Source organism: Odocoileus virginianus, chromosome 3 (assembly GCF_023699985.2).
Source record: "Odocoileus virginianus isolate 20LAN1187 ecotype Illinois chromosome 3, Ovbor_1.2, whole genome shotgun sequence".
Lineage (NCBI taxonomy): Eukaryota > Metazoa > Chordata > Mammalia > Artiodactyla > Cervidae > Odocoileus > Odocoileus virginianus.
Window position 1 is genome coordinate 17098551 of NC_069676.1, and position 15764 is coordinate 17114314.

A 15764-nucleotide genomic window follows, 5' to 3' on the forward strand; every position below is an offset into this window, starting at 1 on the left:
CTTGAGTTTTTTTCCTATGAGAATTATGTTGTTTTTTAGTGTACACTTCAGTGGTTTTTAGTATAATCTATATATTGCAAAGTCATCCCCAATTCCAGAATGTTCTCATCACCCCTTAAAGAAGCCACATCCCCAATAGCAGTCACTTGGCAGCCCCCTCCTCAGCCTCTGGCCACCATGAATCTGCTTTCTGTCTCTGGACGTTTCATATCAATGGTATCACACAGTATATGGTCTTTGGCGTCTGACTTCTTTCACTCAGCAGAGCACGAACATGCATTCTTAGGCCACCCCTATTATCAGGAGCATGGGCTAGCACAGTTTGTATGTTCTCATTCTTTTTCATTGCTGCATAGTATTTCCCCCCCAAAGCCCCTTCATAACCAGTATGAGAAACACTCTTGGAAGCTAGATAGCTAGAGCAGTGGGGTGCCTAGGGGTTGATCAGGCAATCCATTGAAGGGTGGAACAAAAATATGAGAAATCATACTTTTGTTTTTTATTTTCTGGTTGCACCATCCCTATCCCGTGGTGGCCATGGAGTGTTCAGGCTCTCTCCTCAAGTGAGATAATGAACAAACACATGCTTGGGTAGAGTTGTTCGCCAGGGTGCTGGTGTGGAGATCTGCAGATGGCCCGTGATGAGGCAACCAGTGTCTTGTTTCTTCTAGAAGCATCTGCTTCCTGCTCAGGTCTGGCTTTGTCCTGGGCCTTTGCCAGAGGTCGTGATGCTGGTTACCCTGACCCATAACTGGGCCAGAGAGGCCCTCACTCAGGAAAATGAAAGTCTAGTGGAGTCAGAAGGAGGAAGTTTCTGGAGGCATAGCCACCTCCTCCGCCACTCCTCTGCCCATGCAAATAAAGTGTCTTCTAGAAAGAGTGCTCAGCCCTGAGAGGGGCCAGGGTGGGGTCTTTCCTGAAGTGCTTGCTCCAGAATCAGCCCTCTTTCCTCTCAAGGCTGCAGAAACCACCCTGGTCTAGGTCATTAGTACTGAGTTGTTAAGTCCAGGGATCATTTCTCTGTCCTCCTCCCTTTGTCTGAAGTGTCTACGTGCCTGTTGGCCTCCAAGACCTCAGTCCTCACATGGCTTCAGGGCCCATATTCTCTTACCCTTTCACGCCCCACGCCATCCCTCCCCACTCTCCTGGACCCCTTGGGGTCTCTCCCCTCCTCAGTGGCCTCATCTATACACTCAGCCCCGTCTCCAGCTCGGACCTCCCCTGAGCTCCAGGCTCCAGATGCCTCGACGTCTCCAGGTGCTGGGGGTTCATGGGGGGAGTCTCACACTCAGCATGGCCACGCTGTGTCTGACCAGCATCCCTAACCTGTTCCCCCCACATCTCTTCTTTGTGGATGGAAGATCTGTCCTGGGAGTTGCTCAGCTAGAAGATGGCAGGCACCCTCGACTGACCTGTCAGCCAAGGTTTCTGCTGCTTTCAAAGAACTCTCCAGAGCCCACCCACTTCTCTCCCCCTTCTGCTCCCACTTGGACCAGCGCCATCACCTGCAACCTGGTCCCTAGACTCCCAGGCTCACTGCCACAGTCTGTCCTCCCTGCAGCATCCACAAGAGGGCAGGCCCTGCCCCTCCTCTGCCCTTGGCCCTCCAGGGTCTCACCTGCCTGGGGGTAAACATCCAAGTCCTACCCACACGACCTGTGCATTTCCTCCATGCCCTCTGCTCCTCCCTCTCTCCCCCTCGCCCACTTGATTCCAGCCATACAGACTTCCTTGCAGTAACTCTAACACACTAGCCACAGTCCTGCCCCAGGGCCTTTGCATATTCTGCTCACTGCCCAGTGTCCTTCCTTCACACTCTGCCGTAGTTTCTTCTCTCACCTTCTTTAGATCTTTGCTCAAATGTCACTCTCTCAATAGAGGCCTCTATGAGGTTCCCCCCATTTAAAATTCATTTTCAGTGGCACCTACCAACCCCCCTGACTCTGCCTTTTTTTTGCATAACTCTTAGCATTTTGGGACAAATATAAGTTATCTAGTCATCACACACATTGTTATTGGTCTTCTTTCAGAGGATGCAATGTTTGTCTGACTTCATTGTACCTGGCACACAGTAGGCACTCACTATGTGAACAAGCATATCTTGCTGTATCCTGTTTCACTTTATTGCCCTCTGCAAATATCGCATTTTTCTTTTTAAAACAAATTGAAGGTCTGTGGCAACTCTGCAACAAGCAAGTCTATCAGCACCATTTCCCAACAGCCTCTGCTCCCTTTGTGTCTCTAGGTCATATTTTGGTAATTCACACAAAATTTCAGACTTTTTCATCATGCTTGTATTTGTCACAATGAGCTGTGATCAGTGCTTTTTGACCATTGTAATTGTTTGGAGATGCCATACAAGACTGTGAACTTAATAAATGTATATATGTTTTTAAAAAGAATTTTTTTGATGTGGATCATTTTTAGAGTCTTTATTGAATTTATTACATTATCACTTCTGTCTTACGTTTTATTTTTTAGACAGCCCGACCAGGGAGCAAACCTACAGTCCCTGCATTGGAAGGCCAAGTCTTAGCCACTGGGCTGCCAGGGAAGTCCCCACTGTGTGTGTATGTGTGTGTGTGTGTGTGTGTGTGTGTGTGTGTGTGTGTGTGTGTTCTGATTACCCACTGGCTAGCTATTTCCCCCTCTCTCCCCCTCTCCTTGGGCCTCCATATCCCCTGAGACACAAGAATATTGAAACTAGGTTAACCCCACAATGGTCTCTACATGTTTTAGGGGAAGGAAGAATCACACATCTCTGTAAAGCAGAAACTAGAAATGATGATGCTTCATAAGGAAGGCATGTCAAAAGCAGAGAGCGGCCGACCACTGGGCCTCTTGCCACAAATAATTAGCCAAGTTGTGAATGCAAAGAAAGGAAAAGGCTTTGAAGGAAATCAAGTGCTACTCCAGTGAATGCACGAATGATAAACAGAATAAAATAGCCTCACTGCTGAGAGGGAGAAAGTTTTTGTGGTCGGGATAGGAGATCAAACCAGCCACAGCATTCATTCCCTTAGGCCAAAGCCTCATCCAGACCCTGGCCCTGGCCCTCTTCAGTTCTGTGACGGCTGAGAGAGGTGAGGAAACCACAGGAGAAAAGGGTGAGGCCCGCAGAAGTGGGTTCATGGGGTTGAAGGAAAGAGGTCTTCTTCATAACAGAACAGCGCAAGGAGGAGGAGTGAGTGCTGGCATAGTAGCTGCGGCAAGTCCTCCAGAAAGTCTGGCTCAGATCATTCAGGAAGGTGGCCACGCTAAATGAGAGAACTGCTGCACACTTTTATTTTTCTTTATTTACGTTTATTTTTGGCTGTGCTGGGCTTCATTGTGGTGAGCAGGGATTGCCCTTCGCTGCAGTGTGCAGGCTTCTCGTGGCAGCGGCTTCTGCGTTGCAGAGCACGCGCTCTAGGGCGCTCGGGCTTCAGTAATGGCAGCTGGTGGGCTCAGCAGTTGCGGATCCCTGGCTCGAGAGCACAAGTTCAATAGTTGTGGCGCTCGGGCTTCGCTGCTTCTGAGGCATCTGCAGGATCTTCCCGGACCGGGGATAGAACTTGTGTCTCCATTGGCAGGCAGAGTCTTCACCACTGGACCAGCAGGGAAGTTCTGCACATTTCATAGCATACAGTCTTAGTGTAAATATAACTTATATACACTGGGAACTGGAGAAGGGAATGGCAAGCCACTCCAGTATTCTTGCCTGGGAAATCCCGTGGACAGAGCAGCCTGGTGGGCTACAGTCCACGGGGTTGCAGAGTCGGACACGACTGAGTACACACACACACACACACACACACACACATGCACTGGGAAACCTCAAAATTTGTGTGACTTTATTCACAATATTCACTTTATTGCCACGGTCTGGACCCAAACTTACAGTGCCTCTGAGGTCTGCCTGAATTTGAATTACTGCTTAACTCTGTTTTTATTTTTGAAACAATCTCTTTTTCTGGTTTACAGCAAGGTGGTTCAGTTATACCTATGTATATATTTTCATATTATTTTCTGTTATGGTTTAATACAGAATACTGAATATAGTTCCCTGTGCTAGGCAGGAGATCTCTGTTGTCTATCTATTTTATATATAGTAGTTTGTACCTGCTAATCCCAAACTCCTACTTCATTCCTCCCCACCCCCTTTCCCCTTTGGTAATCATAAATTTGTTTTCTATGTCTGTGTGTCTGTTTCGGTTTTGTAGATAAGTTCACTTATATTTTAGAATTCATATAAAAATGATATGATGTTTATCTTTGATTTATTTCACTTAACAGGATCATCTCTAGGTCCTTCCCTGTTGTTGCAAATGGCATTATTTCATTCTTCTTTATGGAGGAGTAGTATCCCATTGTATATATGTACTTCTTCTTTATCCGTTTATCTGTTGATGGCTCCTCAGATTTCTTCTGTGTCATGGCTATTGTAAATAGTGCTGCTATGAACATACAGGTGCGTGTATCTTCTCAAATTAGAACTTTCTTCATATATATGCCCACTAGTGGAGTTGCAGGTTATTCTATTTTTATTTTTTTTTAAGGAACCTCCATACTGTTCTCCATAGTGGCTGCACCAGTTGTACATCCCCACCAAAGGTATAAGAGGGTTCTCTTTTCTCCACATCCTTTCAAGCATTTGGAGAGAATTTTTAATGATGGCCACTCTGACCAGTGTGAGGTGGTACCTTATTTTAGTTTTTGATCTTCATTTCTCTTATGATCAGTGATATTGAGCATCTTTTTATGTGCCTATTGTCCATCTGTATGTCTTCCTTGGAGAAATGTCTATTTAGGTCTTCTGCCCATTTTTAGATTGGGTTATTTGTTTTTGTTATTGAGTTGTATAACTGTTTGTATGTTTTGGAAATTAAGCCCTTGTCAATTGCATCATCTGCAAATATTTTCTTATAGTCTTAGGTTGTCTTCTTTTCCTTTTGTTTATGGTTTCCCTTGCTGTGAAAAACAGACTCCTGATACTATGTTCCCTTCTTGCCTGCCAGTGAGTGTCCCATTCATTCATTTACTGAACAGTGTGTATTGGCACCTAGGTATGCCAGGGACTGTTTCAGATTGTTGATTAGAGCAGACCCTGTTTCTGCTTACACATCTGTGGGGGAGATAGATATTAGACTAAGTGGTTACAACCAAGGTAGTCCTGGGTGTGCTGGGACATGGTGGAGGGGGAAACAGGGATAACAGTGGCTGTGGGAGGCTTCCTGGAGGGGCTCATGCCAGGGAGAAAGGGTGTTCTAGGTAAGGGGCACAGCCCAGCATAAGGCCCTGTGGTGGGAAGGAGCATTGGGCTTGGGAAGGGTAGGGCAGAGCCAGTGTGGTCCAACCTGGTACAGAACTGTATCCAGCAGTGGGGGCGGGGGCAGAGGGGAGAACAGGATGCTTCCTTTATTTGTGGGGATCCAGAGTCACTGACTCAATGGACATGAATTTGAGCAGACTCCAGGAGGTAGGGAAGGACAGGGAACCCTGGCAGGCTGTAGTCCATGGGGTCACAAAGAGTCGGACAGGACTTAGAAACTAGCAAGATGCTGCGATGAGCACTCACTGACACTAGGGGGCACCCTTGAACAACAGCACCTGCCTCTCCTTCCCTGGGGCTGGGAAACGGCTTCTTCCTAAGAGAAACCAGGTAGGGAGGGAGTCAGAACCGCCAGAGAGTGCCAGCTTCCAGGCCATGCCAGAGGCCACTCTCCCTGTTAACAACCTCTGTAAATAAGATCAGCAGCTGTATAAATATGCCCGTTCACTGGACGTTTGGAAATCGTTCTGTCTAATGCTATTGGGGACCAGAGGCCAGAGAGGGCAGATACCTGCCTTAGGTCACACAGCAAGACCTGCCCTGCCTTGCCTACACAGTGTCTCCTCCCAACCCCAAATGCCCCTGGGTGGGGATCTTTTATTTTTAACCTGGTCAGTGGACACACCGCCTTTTTATAGCCCTGGAAGGCGCCCAGGGTTTCCAATTTCCAAAGGAAGTTTTTTTTAAAAAATGGTCCTCTGCCTGAGAAAAGGAACAGCCTGACCTCTCAGAGGGCCCTGGCCCCATCTCTTATTTTTCCCCGAGACTCCCTGGGGTTCCCCCAGACCCCTCAGCGGGTGCTGTACACATTCCCATCCCTGATGGTTCTTAGAGGCCCCTTCTGTCAATCTGGGCCATCATGCCCTCTGAAAGCCTCCTGGGGATTCGCAGACTTTGCTTACCTGTCTACTGTCCTCAGCATTGCTGCTGGCCATCTGCCCTCTTACTTAATTTTTATTCCTTGAGTCGTTTAATATTTTTCTTTAAACAGATTTTAAAAGCAACTTTTTTTTTTCTTCTTGGAATTAGATAGGGGTGATGGTGGCATCCTTAAGATTATACTAAAGCCACTAACTGTACATTTAAAGTGGCAAAACTTGGGACTTCCTTGTTGGTCCAGTGGTTAAGCCTCCACACTTCCAATGCAGGGGAGGTGGGATTGATCCTTGGTGGGGAAACTAATATCGCACATGCCTCATGGTGCAGCCAAAAATAAATTTTAAAAATATATATATATATTAAAAAAAAAAGCAAAGAAGAAAACCCCAAACCCTTAAAAGATTCATCTAAAGACTGAAAGACTTTTTAAATAAATAAATGGTAAGCTTTTATCTCAGAAAAAGATTGTAAAAAAAATATGAACTCGTCTTTATTTTGAACTTTTCAGTATTAACATCTATGAATTCACATATTGGAAATAGAGGGCCTAGCCATACTTTATTCCCCAAAACACATTCAAATAAATGTGTAACTACTTTAAAATTTTTTTTTACAGGTCATCTGGGTATTGTTATGTATAAATGGGTGTACAGGCAGTAGGTTCCTGTAACTATGATAGCTTCACTGAGCACTTACTGTGTGCCAGGGTTTCCTGGATGCTGCTGCTGCTGCTAAGTCATGCTAGTCGTGTCCAACTCTGCGACCCCATAGGTGGCAGCCCACCAGGCTCCCCCATCCCTGGGATTCTCCAGGCAAGATCACTGGAGTGGGTTGCCATTTCCTTCTCCAAAGCATGAAAGTGAGAAGTGAAAGTGAAGTCGCTCAGTTGTGTCCGACTCCCAGCAACCCCATGGACTGCAGCCCACCAGGCTCCTCCATCCATGGGATTTTCCAGGCAAGAGTACTGGAGTGGGTTGCCATTGCCTTCTCTGTTTCTTGGATAAACTCATTTAATTCTTCATGCCCACTCCAGTATTGTTGCCTGGAAAATCCCATGGACAGAAGAGACTGGTGGGCTCCAATCCACCGTGCTGCAAAGAGTTGGACACAACTGGTGACTGGACCCACTGCACTGCAATGCTGGTACCACCGACCCCATTTTACAGATGAGGAAACTGAGGCTCAGGGAAAGGAAGTGCCATTCCCAAGGTAATATGGCCTGTGTCCTAAAGCACCATACCACACTGCCCAGTGAATGTGTTCATTCTGAGTGACGAAACTGGACTACATCAGAGGATTGATTGCAAGGTGGTAACCCCAGGGCAGAATCTAGAACCCCACCCCACCAGCCCATCCCTTTCAGTTTTTTTTTATGTGGGCCACTTTTAAAAGTCTTTAATTTGTTACAATGTTGCTTCTGCTTTATGTTTTGTGTTTTTTACCTCAAGGCATATGAGATTTCGCTCACTGAGCAGGGATTGAACCCACATCCCCTGCATTAGAAGCACAGTCTTAACCACAGGACCAGCAGGGAAGCTTCTGTGTTTCACTTCATTTTATTAAATTTTCTAAAGAATCAGCTTTGCTTTTGTTGGTTTTTACTCTATCATTTGCCCGCTTCTATTTTGTTGATTTCCACTCTTTATTTTTTGGATTTGGTGGTCACTGTATTTTCTAGCTTTGTGAGATTTTAGATCAGGCATTGGCATGCTTTGTCTATAAAGGGCTAAACATTCTATTAATTTTTAATTTATTAATATTAAGTAAATATTTTAGTCTTTGGGGGCCAGATGGGTCTCTGGAATAACTTCTCAATTCTGCCACTGCAGCATGGGAGTGGCCACAGGGAAGGTGTAAGCACAGGAATGTGACTGTGCCAATAACACTTGATTTGTGAAAATGAGGCTGGATTTGGCTCTTGGGCCATAGTTTGCAGATTCTGTTTTTCTTGTCTTCTAGTGCAAGCACTTAAAGCTACACATTGCCCTCTAAGCGCTGCTTTAGCTGCACTGCATACATTAGCATATGTTGTGCTCTATGAGGAGTCTAGCAGGCTATATAGTCCATGGGGTCGCAAAACAGTCAGACACGACTGAGCAACTCAACAACAACAAAATGCTCAAAGAATTCTCTAGTTTTCTTGGTGATTTCTTCTTTGACTGAAGCTGGGTCACAGCTGCCGACCCACCAGCTCACTCACATGCCTTCCCCGGGGCTAAAAGTCTTTTTATGAGTCAACACATAGTGACTGAACTCCCACGACCTGCCAGGCGTTTTCCTAGGTACTGACTAAACAGTGGTGAACGAGACAGCTACTGTGAGCTGCCATTAGGCCCTGGAGTCACCCTGAGTCAGCAACTCTGCTCCATTAGACAGGCCCGCGATCCCCTCATTGGTTCTGCCCATCAGACTCAGGAGTCACTTCAGACTCTTCTTCCTCAAACCAGTTCATCCAGTCCTGCCAGCCCTCCTCCAAAGATCTGAAATATGTTCATTTCTCCCCATCCCACCGCCTCCCTCCAATCTGTTCTTCCAGCTGCAGCCAGTGATCCCAAGGCTTAAATCAGGCCATGTCTCTCCTTGGTGTGAAATTAAGCTTCAGTTCCCCACAGCCCTGAGGGTAAATATTACTCTGTTCTTTAGGGCCTTAAGGCCCTACACCATCTGCCTGTGTCCACCAGCTCCTCCTGCACTCCTTTTTTTTTTTTTTTTTGGCCACACTACACAGCCTGTGGGACCTTAATTCCCCAATAACAGATTGGATCCTCATCCCTTGCAGTGGAAGCTCAGAGTATTAAACACTGGACCACCAAGGAAGTCCAATCTCCTCACTCTGATCCAGCCACACAGAGCTCCTTGTTCTTTTTTTTGAATGAACCATGTGAGCTCATTTATTCATTCAACAAATGCTTAATGAACTACTGAGTTAGGCCTTCTTCTAGGTGCTATGGACGCAGCATGGGATGAACTTGAGTAGTTGACAGTCTAAGGAAGGGTCATGATGAATAAACAATGAAACAAAGAAAAAGGTGACAGGGTTAACGTTTTAAGGATTAAGAGGCAAGTACACAGGAGGATGAGGTAGAGGTTGTCTGGGGCCACATTATTAATGGTGATCTGGGAGGGCTTCATGGAGGAGGTGACATTCAATCAAGAACATTGCTTGACAGGCTTTTAATAGAAGACATCAGGACTCGGGTCAGGGGGAGATGGCTGCACTGGAGGATCTCAATGTCCTGTCCACTGTGGAGGCTCACCATCTCTTTTGCAACCTACTAGAAACACAGATGCTCAGGCCAGAGAGGGGAACACTCCCTCCCCCTGATCCCTCCTGCCCCCAGGACTGATGGTGCTGCCCACATCTGGGCTGGGTCTTGCTTAACACTTGTTGTGGCAACCACTGGGTGGATCCCCCCCACCCCCGCCTTTACCCAGTCCTAACTGAATCCCCCGAAGGGCTCCACACCCCGCAACCTTTCTGCAGGGACACGGGGTCAGCACCCTGCAGTACCAGCCGAGTGCCAGCGTCCTGGGGGCTGGCCCGTCATCTCCTTTTGGGCCTGTGATGTGAGCCCCTGAGCTGTGCTATCTTTAACCTCGGGCTGGGACGCTCTGCTCCCTGTAAACACTGCTCAGATGACAGTCCTGGAATCCTGTGGGGGTGGCGGGTTCCATGTGTGGCAGAGCCATCAGGGGCTGCTCCCCCGTTGTTAGAGGGGGACTGGAATCTCCAGGAGCAAGAGGCCTTGGTTCTTTCACTCACCAGAGGGGTCACTCAGTGGGGACCTGCACAGACGCTCCCCGGGCTGAGATCTGAGGCAGGCTTTAACTAAACAGACGAGTCTGAGCAGAATTTCAGGCTGACTCCAGCTGTGTGGAGGCCAGAAGTGGGGTAGGGGTGACACAGAGGGGCAGAGGCTCCCCCTGGTGGGGTGGGCTGCACACTTCCTGATGCCAACCTTGGGGCTCAGCCTTGCCCCCAGTGAGCTCAGGCAAACCCTCCTCCCTCTGAGCCTTGGTCTGCTGTGTCTACCAGCGAGGTGGGTCACCATCCTGGCTGTGACCTGGGGCAGACCACTTGGCCTCACTGAACTTGTCTCATCACTGATAACTTGCACGCAGTAATTGACCCAGGTTTCCCAGGTGGCTCAGTGGTAAAGAATCCACCTGCCAATGCAGATTTGATCACTGGATCTGGAAGATCCCCTGGAGAAGGAAATGGCAACCCACTCATATGTTGTTGAGGAGCCTGGTGGGCTACAGTCCAGGGGGTCAGAAAAGAGTCGGACACGAGTTGGTCGCTGAACAATAATTGACTGTCAGCACAACCTATTCCTGGGCTGCTGTGACTTGTCCAGTCCCAGTGAACATCACAATGTTGGCTGTCATGTGGCCTTCTGCTGGCCGCCATGTCAGGACCCAGGAGGAACCTGGTCATTCCTAAGTTCTGAGCTGCTGGGTCAACCTGCACCAGAAATCTGCCTGAGCTTTACGATGGCTTTCTCTGGAGTGTCTCGGGCTTAAGTCACAATTCTCAGGTGTGAGCTTTTTTTGTTGTTGTTATCTTCCTGATCCAGGGATTGAACTTGAGTCTCCTGAGTCTCTTGCATTGCAGGCAGACTCCTTACCACTGCGCCACCTGGGAAGCCCCTCAGGTGTGAGCTTTTAAAGAAAGCAAGCATTTGGCCCACATGGGTTCCCCTCTTTGGTGCGTCCTGTCAAACACGCAGAATGGGGCCTACCATCCAGTCGGGGTTCAGTAAATGCTGCCAGTGCAGGTGTCTCCTGGGAGGCTGCTGAGAGCACCTGCTGACTCAAAACCCACTCCTCCAGGGTGACCACCATATATTTGCATGGCCGCTGGGTGGGTGTGGGATGGTAAGGGTCCCAGTGAAAGCAGGGGTTGGAGAACCCTCCCACCCAATTCGCCACTGGAAGTGAGACGGCCCCAAGGCACAGTCTCCCTATTGTCTTGCGAGGTGAGGATGTGGGGAGACGCCTGCCTCAGGTATGGCTGGATCAATCCTCTCCTCTACCAGGGCTTGAACCCAGCCTGCTGCAAGGCAGGTCCTGGGGAAACAGTCAACGTCAGTCTCCCAGGACGATGCTGCTGGCGGAGGTGACCGACCATGCCAGTGCAGAGAAAATCAGAATTTAACACGGCAGGACAAAAGGAAAGGGTGGGACTTTCCTCCAGGAAACCCAAGTTCATGCACAGACCTCTTGGGCCAGAGAGTTCATAGGCTCCATCACAAGGTCTCAGGGAAGCAGGGCTGAGTTGGGGGCCTTCCCGTTCCCTTAGATCTTCCAGAAGGTCAGATCATGCCACGCTCTCCTGAGGCAGCCCTCCTGCAAAGCAGAGCTGACGACTAAGTCAGTGGTTTTATGTTTTTTTCTGCAGTAATTCATTCTGACTAACTCTGACACTAAGCCCCAGGACATAAACTGGGACGGGAGCCGTGTTCCCTTACCTGGGTCTTCCACAGCCGGCAGACCCCTCTCCTCCACCACCACCTCAGCACTCCCTTCCCCACGCCCCGCTCCCAGTCGTCCAGTTAACACAAGGTTGAACAACAGCACCGCACTTGCAGTTGACACTGCCTCCTCTCTTTATTCCGGGCTTTAGGAGGGACAGTGAGGGCGGTTCCCGCCTTGATGGAAGGCAAAACCTGGTCTTGGAAATAAAGAACGTCCTAACTAACACTGCAAATCCAAAGAGACCTGGTTCCCTCGGTGGGGCGGGGCATTCGGGGACCCACTGCGCCTGTGGAAGGCTTCCATCAGTGTAGCTGCCCCGTGACAAGGCTGCGGGAGGGGCGTCCGCTCCAGTCCCCTTCCGCTCCCCCAACAGGCCAAGAACACTCTCCTGCTGGCGGCCAGGGCCATGGAGGATAGGCCCTGAGAATCCCACTGGGGAGGGGTCTCTGGCAGGGGGACTAACAATTCCCCTACCCAGGAGCCCCCAGTGATGAGAGGCCGAGATTTCCTTCCACCTTAATTGGCAACCCGTCTCGACCCCCCGTCTATCTAGCTGACACAGTGGGTCAACAGTGTACCTGGCGTTGCCTCAGGGTCACCTGCATCCAGGTCTCCGAGCAGCTAAAAACTGGACACAGCCACTCAGGATGCTGGCCACGTACCTGTGCCCTCAAGCGTAACTTGTGACGTGGAAGCGGCCTGCGGTTTTAACTCATAAATTGTGAAAACCAAAGCCCAAACCAACCATGCTAGGTTTTGCTGGGCGTGAGGCAGCCTGACCCCCAAAAAGGCTAAGAGTGAACTATCAGAAAGAAACGTACCGTCACCTCTGCTCTGAGGACGGATACGTGGGGCTGGCACCTCCCTTCCCTAACACAATAAAGCTCACCTCTGTCGGCCGGGGCCGCCTCGGGCACGACAAAACCCTCGCTGCATGAAATGAATTTAGCGAGTCTGACAAACCAAAAGTTTTAGAAAAAGAAAAAAAAAGTATATGGCAGCAAAACTTCAGGACTCCTGCATCACACCTGTAACCTGCCCGCTTAGTAAAATAAACAGAACACCAAACCACGAAAGCTACGCAAAGGGCAGGCCGCCCCTCCCCGGGTGGAGACCCTTACCCACTGCAGGGTGGAGGGAGCAGGTGCGAACGTGCTAGAAAAGGCAGGTCCAGTTTCCCCTCGGGGCCCGCCGTCCTAACCCTGCACTGAGTGTGTGTGTGTGGGGGTGTCTAGGTCTTTCCGGGGGCGGACCAACTCTCAGCTTCTTCCTGCGTTTCTAGGTGGGGGAGGAAGGCAATGGCTTCAACTCATCTGCCTCTGAGTCAGAAGGCAAGACCCTCCTTAACCCAGGCAAACAGGGCGTGTGGGAGGTTGAGCGTCTTCTCCCAGCCATGGATGGGTGCGCAGGCTCCTGCGATAAAGTCCATTCTCCGAGCGCGTCACCCTGAAGGCTTCTAGCACCGACAGCTCGCTCACTCCTATCCCTGCTCCCTGCGGAGGACAGGCGGCCATGGAGGCGGGAGAGCCCCTCCCCTTTGTCGCTCTCCCAGGTTTCTAGCCACCGGAAGTGCTCCCAGAGAGAGGGCGGGACCGGTGTGGGCCCCGCCCTCCCGGGGTTCGCCTCTCCCACTGTGGTCAGTGCGGTCAGTGCAACTCAATGAAGGCCTCCAGCTCCTCAGGGATGAAGCCCTTGTAGGGGATCTTGTTCTTGTCCAGGGCGCGGGCTGCAAGGCACTGCAGGGTCACGTAGTTGAACGGCTGGATGGTGCTCTTGGCCAGCAGCTTCTCGTCCAGCAGCTCGTAGGCCGTCTTCTTGAAGGCGTTGGTGGCGTCCATGTGGGCCCCCGCCTCAATCAGGGCGTTCATGATGCCCGGGCAGTTGTTCTGCGCTGCGATGTGCAGTGGGGTGTTGTTGTCGAAGTCCCGGCTGTCCGGGTCAGCCCCGCAGTCCAGCAGCACCTTGACTACCTGCAGGGAGGGGAACCTGCCCACCGGGTATCGGCCCACGTTGGTGGTCTCTGCATCCACGGCCATGTGCAGAGGGGTGAAGCCGTTCTTGCCGCGGGGGGCGCACTTGAGCAGCCGGTAGACTGTCTGGTGTTTCAGGTGCTCCTGGTCAGGCGTGCACTCCACCTTCTCCAGCAGGTAGAGCAGGTGGAGGATGATGGCCAGGGCCTTGGTAAACTGCGCCGAGTCCCCGGGCTCCTTGGGCAGCTGCAGGGCCCGCTCCACTTCCCGCACCCCTTTGCACAGCACCCCCATGAGGTCTGCGAAGCCGATGGGCGTGCCTAGGCTGCCCTTGGCCGAGCGGTCCTGGAGCACGTAGGAGAAGAGTTCGGCGAAGGACAGGAAACTGCTGGCCGTCATGGGACTCAGAGGCTCCAGATTGTTTTGCTGCATGTCCAGTGCGTACTTCCACAGGCGGATGCAGCGCTCGAAGTTGCCCGAGTCGGCGTACACTGCGCCCCGGTAGCGGATGTAGTAGGACGTGTCTGGGTGGGAAGGACCCAGGATGCGCTCTCGGATCAGCAGGGCCTGCATTCGCATCTCATCCGGGTCGGTGATGAGCGCCTCCAGTTCCTCGGTGGTGTTCACCTCCCTCGAGTAGTCATACGCCAGGACCAGTTGCGGGGGCTCCGGTTTGGGCAGATACTCGCCCCCCTGGTGCCGCAGCTCCATGGCCCGTCTCCAGTGTTTCAGGGCCCCGAGCAGATCCCGCTTCTTATCCACGTAGGTGGCTCCCAGCAGCTCCAAGGCTTCCACGGCGGCTTCCCTGCTGGTGGGGCAGCAGCTCTCGTACGATTCACCGCTCGGGGGTTCCTCGGGGGACGAGCGGGCGCCCTGGGGCTGCGCCCTGGCCAGCCCGGGCTGCGCCTGCTCGTCCCCAGCAGGCTGCTCCTGAATGAGGTACTCCACGATGTTGGTGTGGCCCGTCACGCTGGCCGCCAGCAACGGTGTCATGCCGTAGCCATCACGCTCCATGCGGGCGTTGCAGCCGAGCAGCAGCTGCAGAATCTCCAGGCTGCCGGACTCGGCGCAGTCGTGCAGGGCTGTGTTGCCCTTGGCGCTGCGCCGGTTCACCTGGGCGCCCTGCTCCAGCAGGTAGCGGGCGATCTCGCGGTGGCCCTTGTAACAGGAGATCATGAGGCAAGTGTGCCCGTGCCGGTTGGCCACCTCCAGGTCCGCCTGGTGCTCGCCCACCAAATAGCGCACCACCTCCAGGTGCCCGTCGAAGCAGGCGGCGCGCAGGGGCGTCGAGTTGGTACGCGTGGTGCGGTTCACCGAGGCCCCGCGGCGCAGCAGGCTCCGCACCACGTCCAAGTGGCCGGCAGCCGAGGCGGCCCACAGCGGCGGCGCGCCCTCGATGATCTCGCCATCGAAGTGCACCGAGCCGCCCGCCTCCACACTCGCGCCGCACCGGTCCACCAGGTACTCGACTACGTCCAGGTGGCCGTAACGGGCGGCGATGAGCAGCGGCGTACCCCCGCTGGCCACCTCGCCCGTCAGCTCTTCCAGCTCCTCCCGGCTCCGGCCGCTGAGCAGCTTCTGAAGGAGCTGCAGCTTGCCGTCGCGGGCGGCATTGTACACGGCGGTGTGGAGGTCCATGATCTGGGCCTCCGCCAGGCCATGGGCCGGCCGCCGGAGGACGAGGGGACCGGGGGACGGCGGACTAGCGCCCCGAGGGGCAGGCGGCAACCTTCACCGTCTCCCCCACCGCCATCTTAGGTGGTTCTGGGGCGGAACAAAATGGCTGCCGCGACCTGTTTCCGTTGGAGTATGGAGACGTGCAGGGAAATGTAGTTCTCTAAGCGGGCACATTCCGTGGGACAGAAGAGGAACTGTAAGGTGGTAAAACTACAACTCCCAGAATGCCGCGGGCCAGCCGCGGTGAAGTGGGAGCACGATGCATGGCGGGAATAGCAGTTCCGATCCCAGCCAATTGTGACGGAAACTGGCTGCTCAAGGACTACGACTCCCGTCATCCAATGCTATCGCAATGGCTTGTGGGACCCAGGGAAGTTTGGCTATGTACTTCCTGTGGCTGTCAGTGCCTGAGCCGACAGGAAACGCTGACGCCAGCCAGAGGACTACAT

General features: G+C 51.8%; 1 protein-coding gene across 1 annotated transcript; it reads right to left on the bottom strand.

Moving 5' to 3' along the window:
- Nucleotides 1-11775: 11775 nt before the first annotated feature.
- On the bottom strand, nucleotides 11776-15593 carry FEM1A (fem-1 homolog A). The gene has a single exon (XM_020914181.2). The coding sequence runs from the start codon at nucleotides 15274-15276 to the stop codon at nucleotides 13315-13317; it is 1962 nt and encodes a 653-aa protein (XP_020769840.1). The 5' UTR covers nucleotides 15277-15593; the 3' UTR covers nucleotides 11776-13314.
- Between the last annotated feature and the right edge of the window lie 171 nt (nucleotides 15594-15764).